The sequence below is a fragment of the Anoplopoma fimbria genome, chromosome 11 (genome assembly GCF_027596085.1).
Source record: "Anoplopoma fimbria isolate UVic2021 breed Golden Eagle Sablefish chromosome 11, Afim_UVic_2022, whole genome shotgun sequence".
In the NCBI taxonomy this organism is placed as follows: Eukaryota; Metazoa; Chordata; class Actinopteri; order Perciformes; family Anoplopomatidae; genus Anoplopoma; species Anoplopoma fimbria.
In genome coordinates, this window is record NC_072459.1 from 16384290 (window position 1) to 16404286 (window position 19997).

Genomic DNA, 19997 nt, shown 5'->3' on the forward strand with positions numbered 1-19997 from the left:
TTATTATTATTATTATTATTATTATTTCAAAATGATTTCCACACAGATAGCACCCCCCCCCCAGTCAGTCAGGCTGTTGATCGTATCCTTCCAAGTCGTTGTAAATGACATCTGCGTGGTGTTGCTGACAGGCCTCCACCGCCTGTAGGACGGCTTCAAGGCGGCGGTCCAAAGCAGAGAGGTGAGGCTCGGAGAGGAGGGGGAGACGCCTGCCAGAGGATCCTGGAGCAGTGACTCCCGCATGACATCACTCAGATGGAAGCCAGGGAGGGACAAGAGGCGCAGGCGGAGTAAGGTGGAGCGACGGATCCTACAAATGTGGATGGAGAGGAAGAGATCAAAATAAATAGTGACAAGAACATCAGCTAGAGCATTTAGGATTCCTCCACTCTGGGTCCTTTAATTGTGTATGTGTCGGTATTTACTGAGTTAAATGTTTCCTGTGCAACTGTATCGACTATTGAATGTCTTGCACTACTTACATTTCTTATAATTTACTTCACCCATCCTGACTTTGAAGTGTGCTTGTCTCTTACTGAACGGAGGTTTTACCTGCAACACTGCTGCAAAGGAACGAGAATAGACGGCTCATCGCGAGAGTGACGCCCAAACCTGGAAAACATATTTCATAAAAAAAAAGTTTTTGTCACTTTAGTCGTTTGGCCGTCATATATGTGTTATACTACATACATGTAGGTTTTTTCCCCCCCCCACTATAACAACACCATCAACGGCCTGAGCTGAAATGAGTCCGTAGTGTGTTCATACTCACGCCCGTCCGTGATCCAGGTGGAGCAGAAAAGTCTCATTGCCAAATTTCTCAAACGTCTCATAGTGATGTCTGTCCATGTTGCCTTTGAATGAAAGACATTTACCTTAATAAGGATATTTAGGCTACATTTTGTTATAGAGTTAATGTCATATATTGATGTAAATGTCTGAGTGCATTTACCTGGAAGATAATATTCTTGTTTTCTAATTTAATTACCCAGTTTTTTTTTTACCCTTATTTAACCCTCCCTTAAAGGAGGTTAAAAGCAGTCAGTTACACTGTCTTTGATCCCCCCCCTTATGTTGCAAACCGACTGACTACCTTATCAAGTAAAAAAAAACGTAGAGACTGACTCATGAGGAAGTCCAGCACAGCCATGTCGATCAGGTCCACCAGTCTGGTGCCTTGGCTGTAAGGCGGCTTCTGTTTCACAGTGTCACAGTAGGCCGGGTCCTTCTCCCACCTGGACACAGCAGGGAGAGTTAGAAGACAATGGATACCGATGTGAAACACATTCTTAGTTTGAATGTATAATGTGTTTTTCTTTGGGTTTTTTTGTTTTTTTTAACGTTAAACAGGATTTCTTGCCTTTTTTTTTTATCGATTTAGCCATGGTGGCTAATGTCGCTCATGCTAACTATCCAAAATTCCACTTCAAGCAATTTATTTAACCTTTGGGAGACCAGACTCAAGTTAATATCACTTTTTGTTGTAGGTTGACTGAGTCTCAAGTTTACAATAAATTAGGGTGAACAAAATAACAGTATACTTTGTTTAATCATATCAGTGTGAGCACCTTATACAGCTCCTGCAAAGGTCGACAGAGATTATGACCCATTTTTTGTTAAGTAAAGTTTTTACTCCACTATTGCTTTGTTGTGATTTGGAGGTCTCCAAACAAAGAGTCATGATAACATAAGTTCCAGGGTAAAACGTGTTGACATATATGCATATGGTTCTCCAACAGTTTTAATTGCACAGGACCATGAAGAAAACTACTGACCACTTACTATTTGTAATAATTCTGCCCATAATGAGTACTGACATCTATTTTGTTTACACTGACTGTGTGTAACCCACAACTTTCATGTTGTGTTGCACTTCTTCCTTTAGACCACCAGAGGGCACTGAAGACTCATGATTCAACATATAGTCATCTTAACTGTAAAATCCAACAGCCACAAAGTAGAAACATTACAATTTCTAGCATCCATAACAAGATATTAAGATGTAAAGGAGGTGTTTCCAATATTCTGTCCACCAAGTGTATAAATGCAGGTGGATAAAGAGCTTTTCTGGTCAAATCGATCTTTTATAATACATATTCTGTAAATGCCATGACTTTTAACGCCAATATTGATAACTTTAAACAAAAGTATGAAATGTTAGTGTACCCACTGTGCTAGCTTGGTGCGGCTGTAGGAGCGTCTCCATGGTGACCTCCAGGACCTTCGGGGCGCTAGCGTGAGGTCAGGCAGCATGGCAGCCAGGGAGACCTCCAGCTCATGTGGACGACCGCACACCGGGTGTTCTGATGAGCAGTAGTACTCACACTGTCCGTAAAAACACACATTCCCCACTGGAGATCCGAGAGCTGGAGTTTAGTGGTCGGTGAGTTCTTTTGTGATTGATTATTGTTATGTGTTGTACATGAATGACTCCGCTCACTGTCTTCACGTGCTGGATATCGTATACCATAGGGCCTCTAAGATTCATCAAAAACAGTTGGGGTCTCACTCACCACTTTTATTTTATACTCAAAAGAGAATTAGCCTGCTTTATGTACATGACCCCTAGTCACTGGTACATTGTTCTTGACAAAGCTATTCTTGGTAAAATTCTTATCTATTTCTATACTCTTTTAAATAAAAAAAAAAATGTAAATAGAGTTAGCTTTAGAACCGAATTGTCAAAGAAAGCTTTTAGATTTTCTGCACCTTTATGGAGCAACCTGCAGACTGACCTTAAACTTCATAATAACCCTGAACGTGTCTAAAGCTATGGTGAAATCTGTAAGTCCAGGATGTCTGTGTGCAAATGTCATTTTGTAATTTTTAATGTACTCAAATGTGCTTTTGTGTTGATGTTTAAACTCTGTTCTGATGCTATTCTTGGCTAGGGCTCCCTTGTAAAAGAGATATTTGATCTCATTGGGACAAACCTGGTTAAATAAAAGCTAAATAAAAACAATACAAAAAATGCTCACACATACCAGGAGAAGTGAAGAAGGTCCTGGACAGCCTGTTGTCAGTGGTAATAGCTCTGACATCTGACGTGACATTGATGAGTCGGCCAACGACTGGAGGGATCCTGTTAAAGCCTAACAATCTGAAGAGACAAAAGAAATATACGAGCTAGAATTAGCGCCTTGCAGTCAAATTGCAGTTTTCATCCGACGTCTGTTCGTTCATGATTATATCCCATAATATAGTATCTGTGTGAAAATCTATTCATGAATTATTGCCAATAGTGTGTTTTATCAGTCACAGTGACCTTTGATTTCCAAAATCTAAATAACTTCATCCTTGAGTCCAAGTGCACTTTTGCACCAAATTTGAAGAAATTGCCTCCAAGGTGAAAGAACAGCAAAAATAATGAAATAATCTAAAGAAAGGAATGAGAAATAAATCAAATAGAAGAGTAAAACACAGTTATTCTGTTCAATGCTACAAGCTGTAAGCAGCTTCATGAAGGTGTTATTCCAGTGATGGGTCTAGTGGTCACAGAATGTTCCGTCTCCCCAGCAGGACACCTGCTGCCCGCTGACACAGGCTCTGTACCTGTCGAGGTGAAAGGCAGAGATCTCTGCATTGTGCCTTTCAAAGTCGGAGAAGTAGAAGAGGTTCAGGTCTGTCTCTGCGTCTCTGGATTGTCTGTGAGACAAAAAACACACAGAAGCAGTATTCCATGAGGCCGTATGTGGATGTAATGTGTAACAGTAGAGTGATGCTCTGCAGCACTGAGTTTTTTATGTGACCTCGAGTTGGGATTTGGCCGTCACCATAACTGAACCAGAGCAACACAAACACACTGTCAGTGCTTCACGTTTTCAGTCAGTCAGTATCAGGACGGCGCCGTCTTACCTCATGGGTTTCAGCAGAGCTTGTCCGTAGTTTGGGAACGATACGAGCAGTTTGAGCTGGGTGCCTCCTGTCTTCTGAACTGAAAGATAATGCATGAAGTGCACATTAATACATCCCAAACTGGAATATTAGATGATAGACTAGATAATTGCATATGGGGTCATATGAGGACTGCACTGGGTATATGCTCAATGCAGTGCAGTACACCTGTTTCTCCACATGGTGGCCTTGAACCAACAACTCCTACTAGTCCCTCTTTTAGGCACAATACTGCAGTAAGACCGGATAAAATATTCAATGAAATCAATTGAATCCGTGTTGTGCCCCCATGATGCATCATCATAAAATCCTATGATTTATCATCTCTGAGGACCATTGGTGAATGAGAACCAACACATAAACAAGGAATTCATTGTATCAATAACTAGTTTTGAAATTATTTCAACAATTTTTTTGGCAATTAAATTACATTTTTAAAACTAAATTGGAAACTGAAGCACTTTTTGAGTCTTTTGTCCCAAAAAAAGGGGATGAGCGACCTCACCCTCACTTCACACAACCGGGCAGTGATAATGAGTCAGATCAAAGCACGTGTTCTTTCTTTACAATCCCAGACATTCAGAAGAAGAGACTGCTTTGGTTGTTGTCATGCTATGCTTGTAGGAGCAAATCCAGTAAATTATTCAAAATATATAAATCCTGAGACACAAATCAAATCCTCTCATATTGATCCATAATACCTCTTTATAAATCTGATTAAAGGGAATGAACCTGAACTGAAATGTTTGAAAGCTATACACACTGTGGCGGGAGTTAAATACGAAAGAAAAGGGATGACGCTGTCAAAACAAATCAGCCTGTAGCTGAGATTAGTGCTTAATCTTCAGGGTATAACACAAATCTCAATGCATTATTTATTGTGTGGCGTGCTGATGACAGGGACAGGGTGTCTGAGATGAGTAAACACAAAATGAGCGTGTGTTTTGATGCAAGGGGGGTCGTGAGTCCGTGTGTGTTTATGTGTGGTACTCGTGCTTGGGTCAGTGTGTTTGTGTGTGTGGGTGTTGAGATAATGTAAATTTGTAGGAGGATTATATTTATGAACCCATAAGAAAAAAAGAAACATATGCAGATTTAAGGTTATCAGTCTTTTAAAAAACATCAAACACTTTTTTTCCTTAGCCCTCACTTTAAATAATGTGTTTGTGTTCTAAATTATATAAAAATCATAGTTTAGTACAGTATAATATACTGTAATCCACTAAACCGACAGCACAAACTACATTCTCTTAAGCTAAATTGAATCTGAACAAATATTTAACATTGCAAGCTTTATTAATGTAGTTTTTTATCTGTGAGGTTTTAGGACACACACACAAAACATGCCTCCTCTATGTTTGCTTTTCCACCTTCTTCGGACTTTCACTTTGTAACTGAAAGGATTTGTGGGTCATCCTCCTGGGTTCAGTCTTTTAATTAGTGTAAATGTGCCTGAAAAGTATTTTGAAAAGGATCAAACTGAGCCCCTAAGGATCTGTCAAATCGCATTGTGTAGCTTTGTGTGAATGAGTGTTTTCTAAAAATGTAATCTCCACTGTTTTGAATATGAACTTTGGCACAGTTTGCTCTATTCACTGAGTGAAAACTTTGATGAATACTGTGCTGCCTCTGGCTGTCACACAGCTTGTTTGAATGAAGGGATTAGAGTCAAAATGAGAAAGCAGCCTGCTTGTGACTTTGTAATTGTGTCAAGAGGAATCTGAATAATAATGCTGAAATAAAACCTTGGCACTTGTAGGACAATTCATGGTTTAAAGATTAGGTCAGTTTCTAAATCAAAGGCTGATGTATTGAGTAATGTTGAGCTTCAGAGTGAAGTACTGTGTTTTATCTGTGCAGCCTTGAACCCAACTAGACAACATAATGGGGAAAACTATGAAAAACATGAAAAACCCAGCAGTTCTTGAAATTTAACTGGCATGCATATCAAAATCTAGCAAACTAAACCCCACTTCTAATGAATAACTAGTTTCTCAGTCAGCCTTGTTTCAGTTAACACCTCCATCACCTAAATATGGTGCATAATACAGATCCAGATCTTTAATATGTTTATGGCTAAATCTAGTGTTTTCACATGAGTGGGTTGTGCAGATTCTTGTTATTATCTAAAGAATCATGTCTGCAGGATGTTGTGTGCCAGTGAGAAGTAATTGGGTGTGTGGCTGACACTTCAGGAACTTTTTTTTAAAGGAACACTAAAAAAGATTAAAGGGAGAGTAATGATATCTTCACTGTGATGTAATGTGATTATTATTAATCACATTACTATCCCTATTTTCATAACTATAATTCTATTATAATAATTGCTGCTGTTATTATAAGTAGTCTTATTATATGGATCATTTATGTCATATACATTGAATGTGTTGTATCTCTGTTATGCTGTTCATTCTGTACACATGACATCTATTGCATTCTGTCCATCCTGGGAGAAGGATCCCTCCTCTGTCGTTCTCCCATAGGTTTCTTCCTTTTTTCTCCCTGTTAAAGGGGTTTTTTAGGGGAGTTTTTCCTGTGCCGATGTGAGGGAAGGACAGAGGATGTCGCATGTGCACAGATTGTAAAGCCCTCTGAGGCAAATTTGTAATTTGTGATTCTGGGCTATACAAAATAAACTGAATTGAATTGAATTGAACTGTGCACCCTCCTCTAACGTCTCCCCTATGTTTCTGGTGGCTTCCCCTGGCTCTATTTTTCCTTCTTGCTGTCCTCTAACCTGATATCCCCCACCAGCATTCCATTCACTCACCAGCACCGAGGACACGTTGCTTTGCCAAATAGTGAGTCAGCAGGGCCAGATTGGGATCCTTCCTGTCGTACAGCTCCCAGCGAGAGATGCCCAGGTGGAATCGTAGCCAGGGAGGGTGGGTCTCCACGTCGCTCGTCCAAGAGACTTTGTCGTAGCCTTCCTCCTCGCTGGAACTCTGCCTTTAGGAGAGGAGGAGGTGGTGATAAAATAGGCAGAACTGGTCAATGAAAAGCTCAGATGAGTTGAAGTTCAGAGAGTTTGCTTCAGGTTGGTTTGAAGATGTAAAACAAGCTGCTCGGGTGAAATTGGTATGGAAGAATATACTTGCATACAAGACCACACTTTAGCGACGCATTACGCAATTTTGCAAAGCAACAGCAGCTTAAAGGCTAAGAGATATAAAAATGAATAGGTTTTTCATGAAAATGTGGGACAACAGTTTTATATAATGTCTCATCCTCCTCTTCCTTATGAAGAACTATGCATACAGAAACCAATGTTAATACATAACCTCGAGGACATTGATCTATTTTCTCCATCTGTTTCCCTTACCATTGACTGTCATTATCGATGGCGTCTTCCCTCTCCTCTTCCTCACTTCCTCTAACCCTTGCATGTTCATTTGTCTTCACCCTCAGCAGCCAATCATCGTCTCGCAGCTCTGGACGCGGCAGGTTGTACAGCGGGTGCTTGAACAGCTCCTCCAGCTTAGAGCGACCCTTGACCTTTTGTCCTCTTCCAGCTCCAATCAGTTTATTTTCCTTCTCAGTGGCTCCAACGAATGAGTGGTTCTCTTGACGGTGGAAGGTGTCGGCATTCAGTTTGCGATGCTGTTCACTCTGGGGGATCGTTGGCAGTTTACGTGACGAGGCGGCAGCTGAAGAAGAGGAGGAGTGGGAGATGGACTGAAGGTGCTGAGTTTCTGTTCTAGTTGGAATGGAGGAAGAGGATGAGGTGGGAAGGACACAAGCTGTCTGGAGGACAGAGAGACAAAAAAATGCCAAGAGGAGGTGGAGAGCAAGGGACAGACATGCCAGACCAAGATAGATTGAGCGAGTGGAGAGTCTTATCATGCTGTAGGAAAGAGAAACAGAGATACATTTAAAATCCAAACAGACCATGGAGCACCGCCAACCCTTCAAACATGATCATGATGAAACATTTTCTGTATATATATATTAGCGTTTTTTCTCGTTGTTGCTGGATACCTGGAGATAAATGAGATAACCAACCATAGCTTCCATGATCTGAACAGAAAACAGCAAGCCTGAAGAGAAATGATTGCGCTACTTGAGACTTCCTGTAAGTTGTTTTCATTAATTGAAATTGTACTATTAACTATAAGGTAGCATACAGTTCATGGTTTGTGTTGAGCTAACATATTATCAGTTGCCTAGCAACAATTTTTTTAAAAAGACGCAGCAACCCCCAAAATTCTCTGTCTGTTCAGGGCCTTAGCATGCCAACATTTAATTAACACTTAACACAAAAAAACAGCTGAGGCTGATGGGAATGTTGCCAGTTTTAAGGTATGTGGTCATAAACATTTGCCCTGATACATGAAAGTTCAGGGATCATCACACTTCTTTTACATTTCTGTATCAGAGGGCGCCATTGATGTCAGCAGGTTACCACAGGTCATGATGTTGAGATATTACACTCAACACCACAAATGGAAACATCACACTGGCGCAATATGAAAAGTTAAAGTCAGTCAAATTCATCATCTGGGGACCATGAATGTCAGTAAGATATATTTATGTCAATGTGTCTGATCAACCAACCAACAGACAGGCAATGAGCTGAGCTGCTAGCATGGCTAAACTAACAACATTACAACTTTAAAACCACAGAATACACATTCAAAACCTTTGTGACACAGTCCTAACAAACTGTCTTTGTTTTTGTTAAACATCTGTGGGAAATAATTGGAAAGCATTAATGTAGAGCAGGGTATTGTACATTTTGTTTGGAAAAATTTGAAAGTCAGCGGGATCCAAATGGTGCATCTAACTATGACCAGCTACTATGGGAGCCTTGTTAGTATTTAGTTAGATGGGTCTTTACAGTAACAGTTAAACACACTGGCTCCGTTTACAAAACCCAATGGGGCGAAGATTTTGGTGTGAAAGCAGCTCCCACACCTGCTATGCCCCCCTCAGTTTAAACATAGACTAATGGAGACTTTGTGTTGCAAGCAGTTGCCCTTCACTTTATCATCTTTACTTCATACATACATTATATTATGTATTAGTAGGCTGTTATTCTCTGCTAAACTCTCCCCACCCTGGTACCAAAGGCAAACACACACACAAACGCACTGATGATCAAACATTTAGAGGATTTAACTGTCCTCTGATTAATTTACATTGTCAGACAGTCAGGTGGATGGACCAAGATACATACATACATTCTCACTGCACAGATTAAGCAAAAACCATGTCAGATAACCATTTACTTCAAATCCTCCAAAGGAAGAAAGGCTCATTAAGAATATCAATACATTATTGAACAACTCACTGCTGCCAAATTCCCTGTGTGGACCGTCAGGCTGGAGGAATTACTTACATCTCTTTCATTCAAGGCCTTTTTTCTTCTCCCTGTCTCTATTCTGCTCCTCTTCCTCTCATAATGAGGTAGATATTCAGAGTTCGGTGACATTTCTAGACCTTTTTTTGTCCTTTACTTTCCCAGGAAGCTCGTTATCGTACGGCCACTGCAATCCAAACAGAAGTAAGAGGACTGGCATGTCGCAGGTGGAAGTGACCTGTGTCGACGTGACCCAGAGTTGAGAGGAAGGGAATCACAATCCAGTGCCAAATTATCTTTTAGTCTGCCTGGATCAATGCAGGATGAGTGATCATGGCAGTGCTACACAGCAGTGTGCAAAAGGCTTACACAGTATCACTGACTCATAATAGTAATCTTAGCACAGGGTCAATGGAGTAGCACTGGAAAAAAAAAATGCTTAAAAATAACTTTAAATGTCACCTTTAACGTCCTGTCTCGAAATAAATAGTTTGACAATTTGGGAAATATTCTAAGCAAGCCAAGAGTTAGAGGATGTTAGATATGAAGCTATACTATTAGCAACTGGTTAGCTTAGCTTAGCATGAAAACAGCTAGCCAGGCTCTGTCCAAAGCTTACAAAATCCACCTAACAGCACTTTTAAAGCTAAGAAACTGTTTGTAGAATGGCTGACAATTCACTGCTAAACACTGCTCGTATCTGGTGTCACTTGGTTACAAACCTGCGTCAATTATGTAACAAATAAATGAGCTAATTTAGGCAATCAACAAAGCCTGGGACCCCCACAGACTCTGACTCTTATATCCCCAGGAAAATTATAGACATTTACATCTCCCTGCACAACTCTTCACTTTAAATATACCCGTAACACCTATTTGAACATATTCTTAGCTTGTTTGCTAGGTTTTTTCGATTGTAAATTTTTCACATTTTTATATTTATATTAAGTCTTATACTATTGCACTTTGTTTATTGTTATGCACCAATCAACAAGCCAAATTCCCTGTAGAGGCAAACGTACTTGGCAATTAACTGATTTTGATTCTTCCGATTCTGATTCTTAACCTGGTGTGTTTTAGCACAAAGGCCTAAATACCTACAGAGGCTAATGGTTTCCCTCTGTTTTTATTCTTTATGGTAAGATAAGCTAACTGGATGCTCATAGTAGCTTCATGTTCACAGTACAGACATGAGTGTGGTGTCAATCTTCTCATGTAAATCCCAGTAAGAGAGCAAATAAGTATTTCCCGAAATGTCAAAATATTCCTTTAACCCTGTGTTGTCCACATTTTGTTATCCTTTTGTCTCCTGTTGTGTAGCCTCATCTCACTCATGTCTTACGGTTCATTTTGTAAATTCATTGAGACTTTAAAATTAAGCAAAGTTGATTGCTTTAATGGTCTCCTCTACTCTACCCAATGAAAATGTAGGTGATGTAAAAAGCAGTGTGCTGGATTGCATTAAATAGAAACATGCTGAGTAATGAATTAATATTCTAAAGGAGCCTAGATTAAATCAAATATTCATTGCTTTTACACAGCCTGTCTTTTTGAACCCGTCTTCTCTTCTTTTCTCCCTCGCCCCTTTTATCATAAACCATCCGGTATACATCTCCTGGTATAACTTTAAATCCTTCTTTCTGACTTTCGGTGCTTTCTGTCCTCTGAGGGTTGAAAAATCGTTGTCTGGCATTCTGCTAATTAGCCAACTATATGTTTCTGTTAATTAGCTAACTTGGCTTTGAGACAGAATGCATAATGTATGTTGCAGCAGGTCTCAGTAGAGCAGGCTGATGTTTTTCAAAACTGGGGCAATATGCTGTGGTATTATATGCAGCCTCAGAAAGTGTTTCATTACTTGTTGCAAACAACTGTTGAATTTCACAAGTGAGGTCATAAAATACAGCAAATTTGGAAAAATCTAAATATAAGACATCAACATTTTATCTTAATTATTGATATTGCAGTTTTAAATTGGAATAATATAACTCGGACTATATAGTTTAGGATTGTTATGATTCATTAAACTCAGGGTCTGATATGTCACAGTGGTGTCATGATTCAATACAGCAAATGTATGTTATTGGATGTATTGCATTGTATTGTGTTTGGAAAAAGTTATCCATAGGTTTCTGAAAAGCCATTGTGAAGCAGAAAGTGGGTAAAGCCGCTCGTCGCCATCTTCGCAGTGACGACACGGTCCTATTCTGAAAATGGGCAAAAAGGTGGATCATTGGTGGAGCTTAGGCGACGCAGCATAACAGACGGCTAGCAGCTAGCAGCCTGAGACGAGACACACCTGTCACTCAAAGTGTGACGATTTCCCCCTGTACAGTTGTCATGAACGGGAACATTAGCTATAGAGGCCAAAACTGTTTTCCTACCAGGCTGTAAACATGTTCATATTTTTGTAAAGTTTAACATTTTAATATGGTGCTCTATGGGGATTGCCTTAATAGAGCCAGCCTCAAGGGGCCATTCGATGAACTGCAGTTTTTGGCATTTTTTCGCTTCACTTCTCAGCACTGGAGGTTACAGCTCGGTTTGTTCTCAGGCGGAGTGGTGCTTTGAGCTAAATGCTGTACTGTACCAAGAAGATAACACAGTGTGCTTAACCCTGATAACAAGGAACTTGAAAGGACAAGGCAGGAGATATTCCTTTTCTCTGTTCTTGTCAAGAAATCCCATGAAAACACCAAAACAAACCGGTGTGTTAGTCCGTCTCTTAAGACTTACTGACTTACTGATTTCCCTACCCTGTCTCTCAGACGTAAGCCCACTGGTTCCTACTGCAGATCTAAAACTGTAAAAAAAAACATGTCCCAAATAGTTTTATCTTTGGAGAATGATAATTTCCCAAAACAGATGGGCAATCTTGTTTTTTGCCAGCGTCACACAAATTAGAGCAAATAGTGCACTTATTGGGGACTGCTTTCAGCTGTGGACTGATATGCATCAGTGAGTATTTCTGGCAGCAGGGTTGAGAGAGGATTGACCCAAAATAAGGGTAATGGAGGGAATATGTCACAGTCACCTTTTGACCTAAAAACCATGGGATGATGAGCAATGCCAGCAAAGAGCATGTAAAAGGCCTCAGCTAAGTGAAAGACATCCACGGTTGGGAAATGAAAGGAGTAGACTTTTATACTGACAACTGATGCCTGAGTGGAGGACAGGCATAATGAGAGCTCACATACAGTAGTGCATCAGTGCAAGTTATACAGTATGATTAGCTTTAATGTTATGTGATGTGATGCCTCATGAATCACCGTCTGTTTCTTCCTCCAGAGGGAGATCCGAGGTCACTTGGGGGGTCAGCTGAAGGATCACTGAAGTCACAATCCTACTTTACATCCAGTGAATCTGCCATCTCAGAGCTCTGATCTTATCACAGGAAATCAAACACAATAAGATATTTCAAAAATTCTGTTTTAATTTCTCCGCTGCATCTCTAACCATACACACACACGCATCAAACACACTCAGGCGCTCACATTCAAACAGCGAAAAAACACCCTTCAAAGCTTTGAAGGCCCCGTTTCCCTAACAGCAGTTGCAGCTTAATGTAGGTTGCTTGGAAACAACCCAGAATGTTGGCGCCTAATTGCGCGCTTATTTATCCAGCAGGCAGGCGGACGGCGACCCTGATGTGCAAGCTCAGGATAAAAGACAAAGTGAATTTAAGATCACATCTGCCACATTAGAGTGCGAACGAGCTGCAGAGGGCCAATTGGATCATGTGGAGGGGTTGACCGACGAAAGCCTTGGAGGCTTCATGTGCGCGTGTCTGCATGCATATACTCTTGTTTAGAGAGCGAGTGTGTGCAGCTGAGTGCTCTATCCTGAACATGTAATTTGTGTATGTGTGTGTGTGTGTGTGTATGTATTTGTGACTGGCTGTAAGGCTGGAGGCGCTGTACCTCTGTGGTTCTCTTTGTGTTTAACCTACCTACAATATGTGTCTGCAGGTGTGTGTGTGTGTGTGTGTGTGTGTGTGTGTGTGTGTGTGTGTGTGTGTGTGTGTGTGTGTGTGTGTGTGTGTGTGTGTGTGTGTGTGTGAAATGCAAAAGGAGCGTTTCATCACGTGTTGCCTGGTGTTTGATGTGATGGAGAAGCTCATTGGTCTCCTCCTCCTCCTCCTCCTCTTCCATTCTCAGTCCATCACAGCTTATCTCTCTTTTCCTTTCTCTCACCTGCTCTCTTTTGCCTCAACCTCCTTGCTCGTTTTTCCTCCCACTTCCTCTCGTCCTCCCCCACAATCTCTCTCTCTCTCTCTTTCTCTGAGAGGCCTGAAGTCTTTGAAAGCATTGACTCCTGTGGCTCCTGCTGCTGCTGCTGTTGCTGCTGCTACACTCCCAGTATAGATGGGCATGAATATTTCATCTAGGGAGAGAGGGAGGAGAGGGGGGGGGATCTGGGATTGAAAGAAGTGGGAGAGCAAAGAGAAAGAAAAGAGGGTTAGACAGAAGTGATGGAGGATAACAGGTGAGAGGAACAAATAAAAGACAAAGAGGAACAAATGCAAATGGAGATGAGAAGGAAAGAGAAGAAAAACCAAAGGAGAGAGAGATTTGGAGTCCGTGAGGAGAGAGGAGAGAACTTGCATGGAATACAAACTAGAGTTGGGGCAACAATGTGTAAGATACACACGGTTTATATTAGGGTGACATATTTACTCCTCCGTGAACACACACAGTAGAACTCCCAAAACACATATACAAGTAGAAAATCCTATAAATTTGCCTCTGCAAGCCAGCCCTTCTTTTTTATTCCTGGGAGGGTAACTTTAATCTTTCCCATCCTCTATACATTTCTTCACACCATCCATCTTTCATAACCTCGTGTGCATCCCTCCCTACGGTCGTAAATTTTAAGGCAACAGTTTGGGGGATAATCTAATCACGTGTCTCTACACATGGGACAATCGATCATCGGCTGTGGCAACATGTGTGGATCTGTGTTGTTTATGTGCATGTGTGGGTCCATTAGGAAAGAAGGGCAGATAGAAAAAATAAATGAAACAGAGAACAACCCGGCATGACTTTAGATTAAGACACATGAATTACGTTAAGACTATTCATTTATGTACAATTTTAACAAGATTTGTCTTGTTCACTTGTGTAAATGTGTGATACAGTAATGTGGGATGGTTGTGGCTGAGGAACAGCATTCCACACGAATATGGTGAATTCTTAAGCTAGCTGGATGTTATTCTGAAATAACTGTTTTAATCATTTATAGTGTGTTGGGTCGGAGTGAACTGCTGACCGGTACATATATGCTGTTCCTATACAGGAAGGCCTACATATTTTAATATAAATTTTACACATTTTGGTTGTGATCAACAACTTGCATGTGTGTTTTATCAATACAGGGTGTTATTTTGTACAAAAGTGGAACGACCTTTGGTATGATTTGACTTTTAATGTACATTGACATTGTTACTTTCTACCCTATGTTGCACTGTAAATCTGAATTGTTACCCCCAGAATAAATATATAGTTCTACCCACTTTCATGCCACTTTAAGAGATCAAGCTGGAACAAACTCTGTTAGAGATTATTGCCAGACCTAATGTTATCCAATAACAAAGGGAAACCTTAAAACTAAAATGCGAAATTGACCAACACTTAACAAGGATTATATAATTTCTCTCCCTCATAAGTAAAAAAAAACCTCATGCATGATACTCTCCAAATTTACATTCAAACAAGTAGGCAAAGTCTGAAATTAGACTGAAACAAATAGCCCTAAGTTACCGAACCTCCATTTTCACAGGAGGTGGCAACAGCACAAACCGAACCAGACCAGTTTACCACACAGCCGAGACTTCACCTTACCATAATGATTAATTTGATCCCAGACAAGGCCCAATTTGTCACTACACGGCTCATGGCTAGACAAAGGAGTGGAGACCCTCATGAGTCGTGACTAAAAATAAGAGAAATTAATTTAAAAATGAATTTAACATCACCAAGCCAGTGGAGGGTGAAAGACTGCAAGCAGCTGTCATAGTCTTGAAGCCGGACCAGGTGAGCTGAATCTCCCTGACGACCTTACTCCACCCACCAGGCTCCTGGAGGAGGAGGCCCGCTCAGAGAGGGTTGTCACGCAGGCCCCTCCAACCTATACTCCTCCACCCACAACACACCTGCTGGCTAGTTCCACTGTGCACAAGTTAAATGGACATGGATGGTGAAAGTCATGTTACTTTAAAAGGGCTAGGTTTCAATACAAACAGTTGAATCCTTGATAAAGTAAGTTTAGGTTATGCATACAATCAACCTGTTGCCCCAGAACAGTTTTCAGGATAGGTATGGTCGCAAAGTCATAATGTGTTGAAAAGAATTGCCGGCCAGGCAGCTCTGTGAGGTATTAAACTGCTTCTGAAAAGTTATAGACTGTATGTTGAAAATGTTTTTATTGTGTTGTATTGTCCCATATGTAATGGATTCTGCACTCAGTTTTTTCAGATACTGTGCTTTGTTTTCATTAAATGTGTTTTACACTATATTCTTGTATTCCTGCTGTTGTCTTGTTAATAATTTGTATTCCTGGTATTTTGCTATTTCTGTCTGCCATTTATATTGTTGTTGCCATATTTTAAATTCATCCTTTTCATAATGTCCTTTGTAATAATGGTTTGATATCTACTATATCTATAAATCCTAAAATGAACTTATTTTAGCAGTCATTGGGAGTTAATTTCCCTCCCCAAAAAGTAAATGTAAACCAAGCTGCACCATGTAACACAATCACAAACTAAATTTGAATGCACCTTTGTCCCAGATCTGTGCTGTTTTATCGTTACAGGTTCTTTAAATGCTGTCACCCTGCCTGTGTGCCTCAGCTAACCAGCCCACATGCTAACTCTGCCATGCCTGACTAGACCTGCAGTATTAGATCAGTGCCATTACAGTTGCTGCAGGTGTTGCATCTGTCTCGTTCTATTGCATCCTATCTCAAATGTCACTTAATGTCAAAATGGATACACAGCCAAGCTCTGGTCCTCAGGGCTTGTTTCTCAGTAGAGGGCTGTGGGTGGCAGCTTTCCACAGAGTGGTCAGAGGTCATCACAGCTTACAAACAGGGCATCAGGTGGTCTGTGATGAAGCAGCATGTATGCCTTTGAGGTGGATAGATTACAGCAGCACGACTAGTAGGAGGAAAGTGACACTGGGATACAACAATCCCACTCTGGTTATGACTCTCTTCTACTTCTACTCCACACAACAGTCATGATTGTTTATTACACCTCACTTCGAATACGTCCCAGAAATGTGATGACAGCTGCAACTTCACAACGTGTGGAGGGAGAGAGACAGAAAAACACACTTAGTAGGACTGACTCAGAGAGCTGCGCCCGTGTCGTGCGGCTGATACACGCTTGTGATCCTTAATTAATGAGTTTTATTCAGTGATTGCGTGGGGAATTTTCAGGATCCATTACTCTCGCAATCAGACTGAAGACGTGGGTTGCCGGTTTATTTTTCCTGACTTGCGTTTTTAAATACTGAAGGGGAGAGAGCTGAGGGGACACCTGGGGAGGGAGAGAGAGAGAGAGAGAGAGAGAGAGAGAGAGAGAGAGAGAGAGTCCTTCTTAATTTTCTCAATATAAGGTCGTCAGCAAAAATCCAAGATTGTAAATAGTTTTTGTGTGTGTGTGTGTGTGTGTGTGTGTGTGTGTGTGTGTGTGTGTGTGTGTGTGTGTGTGTGTGTGTGTGTGTGTGGGCGCGTACCCTTGTTTGTGTATATCTTTCTCCCAAGCAGAAAATTGATTTCCAGCAGATTGCATGAAAAGCCCTCAGAGGACCCGAGTGTGTGCGCGCTCAGAAAATATTTGGAGGGCAAAACACAAAGACGGTGCCTTTTTAAACAGTCTGTTCAGGCACACACATGCTGCACATTGAAATGCAGCAAGAAGATTGGAGGGTGTCAAGAGGGTGACAGGGATGCACAACACATTTATATATATTAGTTTCGTTAGCTGCTTGTGTACACTAATCAGTTTTGTGTACATACAAAGCTCACAGGTTGATGGCAGTCTACTGCACACATACTCATTTTTATGTTCTAATGATACTGCGTTTGATTTGCTGTTACTAGGTTCAATTTCCTTTTTTGTTTCTCATTCTTTGTATGCATATGAAAAGTTGCAAATTTGACTGTCACATTGTCATTCTGAATCTCTCACCCCTCACCAACGTTCCCACACTCCTCTCATCTTCTCACACTTGTTTTTCTTCACACCACATTTTTACTCTCTAATTCTTTCCTTTTTTGTGGTTTATGCAGAAATAAAATGTCTCTAATCATGAATAATTAACAAGATGTAGATGCTGAATATAAATGCTAAGAATGATTGATTTGTACAGTGCCTCAGCTCCAAACACTGAACTGTATATCGTAAAGATAAAAACATATATTTGTCAGCTTCCTGCCTGGAGACGCACACACACACACACACACACACACACACACACACACACACACACACACACACCTTGGTCATTTTTTTTAGTTCAAAATCCATATAATTCGGGGTGTGTTTCATAGATGAATGAAGACACAAAGGGGATTGTCACAGACAGCCATGACCAATAGCCAAGCATGCTGCACAGACCTTCACACACACACACACACACACACACACACACACACACACACACACACACACACACACACACACACACACACACACACACACACACACACACACACACACACACACACACACACACACACACACTGGCCAAAGCCCGGAGCCAAAGAGCCATGTGCTTCACAGATTAACTTGCAAATCTTCACCCCAGCACAAAGGAATTGGAGTGAGGGACAAAAAGGTTGAGAATGCTACAGAGATGTAATTAGACATCGAGAGAAAGGGGAGGAGAGAGAGTGAAGGAGATTTAGAGGGAAATGTCAGGATGACATTAGTGTGGAAATAAGTACTTATTAAACGTATAAAACACAGTCTAATTAATGTTTTGATGAAGAAGAGGAGCTGCAGTTGTACAGTATGTAGAATGAGGTTGCCTCTATACAACATTTGAATCAGTAAGAATGTATGTGTGTGTGTTTATTAGTGTACTGTGTAATTGAAACTTTAATAAATTATAGATGAATAAATATCTTGACATTTTATATATACTGTTCAGTCTTTTGCCAGTTATTGCAACCAAATATGTGTGACATCCTCATATAAACAATGACCACTATGACTTTTCATACTACGTGTATGTTGCTTTTATTCATTCATTTCCTTGCAAGTATTGTTGTGTGTTTACAGTCTTGTAAAAAAATGAATGTTTCCAGGTATAACATGCACAACCTCAGTCTGAAACACAAACTAACATTAATAACGAAATGAAAATGCAAAAATGCACATTATTAATTCATGCAGCAATATTGATACCCGGAACATGACCATTCACTGATTGAGTCAGTGAATGCTAAGTGATTTATGAATTCCCAGCAGAAGTCTGCATATTTTAGATTTCATTCAGCAACAGAGAACTCACAAAGCAACTAATAAGACCATCGACCGTGGGAAAACGTGTGAAATATAGCTTTTTCCAAAGTCCAAATAAATACTGACTGAAACATGGCTTACACAACCACAAGTGAGTCAAGACAGCTGGATTATTTTTTAACAATATACAGCATCAAAGCTAGGGGAAAACAGACAGCCACACTACACTAAATAACCAGGATCTCTGTTATTTTCTGATGGCAGATGAAACAAACTGTTTTTTATCTATCACCAAATAATCCCTTTGGGGTGAAGTTCTCCAGCACCAAGATATGCACTTTTTTTAACACAAGCGGCCTCAGAGGAAGCTAATTCATTGACCATTTTTATTACAGCTTTGCTTTGTCCTGGCAGTTATACAAGGCCACCTACCTGCACTTGAAAGAATATTGTAGATACCAGGGAGGATCAGCGAGGGAGGGAGGGAGGAATATGAGATGCAAAGTGGGAGACAAAGACGGAGGATGAGCAAAGCGTGTTCCTGTCCAGATGGAGCCTCTGTGGGGATTTTGGACCGTGTGTGTTTGTGTGTGTGTGTGTGTGTGTGTGTGTGTGTGTGTGTGTGTGTGTGTGTGTGTGTGTGTGTGTGTGTGTGTGTGTGTGTGTGTGTGTGTGTGTGTGTGTGTGTGTGTGTGTGTGTGTGTTTGTGTATAAAGAGAAACGATTCTGGTAAACTGCCATGTGGAGGCTGAGTAGGTGGATTACCTGCTCTGGTTCAAAATGGAAAGTGATGAGTAGGTGGTTTTAAGGATTTTGATAGAAAGCGGTTATCATGATGACCGCAAAGTGTCAAAATGCCTCCGCTGGGTGTGAAACCCAATAACCCAAATATTAAAGTTTCAAGCTATATTTTCAACACTAAACATTCAACGTATTTACATTCTGTATTTAACTCTCTGTGTAGTAGTTTTCATTCTAAGTGTCAGAGTCTGCCATTCCTCTGCAGGATTCAAATTACCTTCCTAGAAAAAGACAAGGAATGATTCAGTAATGATTTTCTCACGCGTTCACACCAGTAACCACATATGTCACCAAATCAACAACGGCTGAAATTTTGAGGATCACAACTTTAAAGAGTAGCCTAACACCCCCTGAAAACCTTGTATATGCCGACCCCCGCTGGTTTCACTCCTCATCTTGGTTCAGTGACTTACAGATGTACTCCATTACCTGGTGACATCACTGTGTATTGTAGAAATTGTACAACTCAAGCCGTTGCGGTATGAAGTGAATCGCGTACATGTAAAGGAGTGTGGCAATCTCTACAGAAGA

General features: G+C 40.7%; 1 protein-coding gene across 1 annotated transcript; it reads right to left on the reverse strand.

Moving 5' to 3' along the window:
• Positions 1-64: 64 nt before the first annotated feature.
• On the reverse strand, positions 65-13492 carry LOC129098351 (extracellular serine/threonine protein kinase FAM20C-like). The gene is given in 13 exon segments (XM_054607345.1): positions 65-204; positions 207-310; positions 553-612; positions 773-854; positions 1126-1235; positions 2171-2351; positions 2985-3100; positions 3553-3645; positions 3856-3934; positions 6665-6843; positions 7217-7738; positions 12463-12577; positions 13387-13492. Coding segments are annotated over 11 exon segments (1665 nt in total). The 5' UTR covers position 7738; positions 12463-12577; positions 13387-13492.
• Between the last annotated feature and the right edge of the window lie 6505 nt (positions 13493-19997).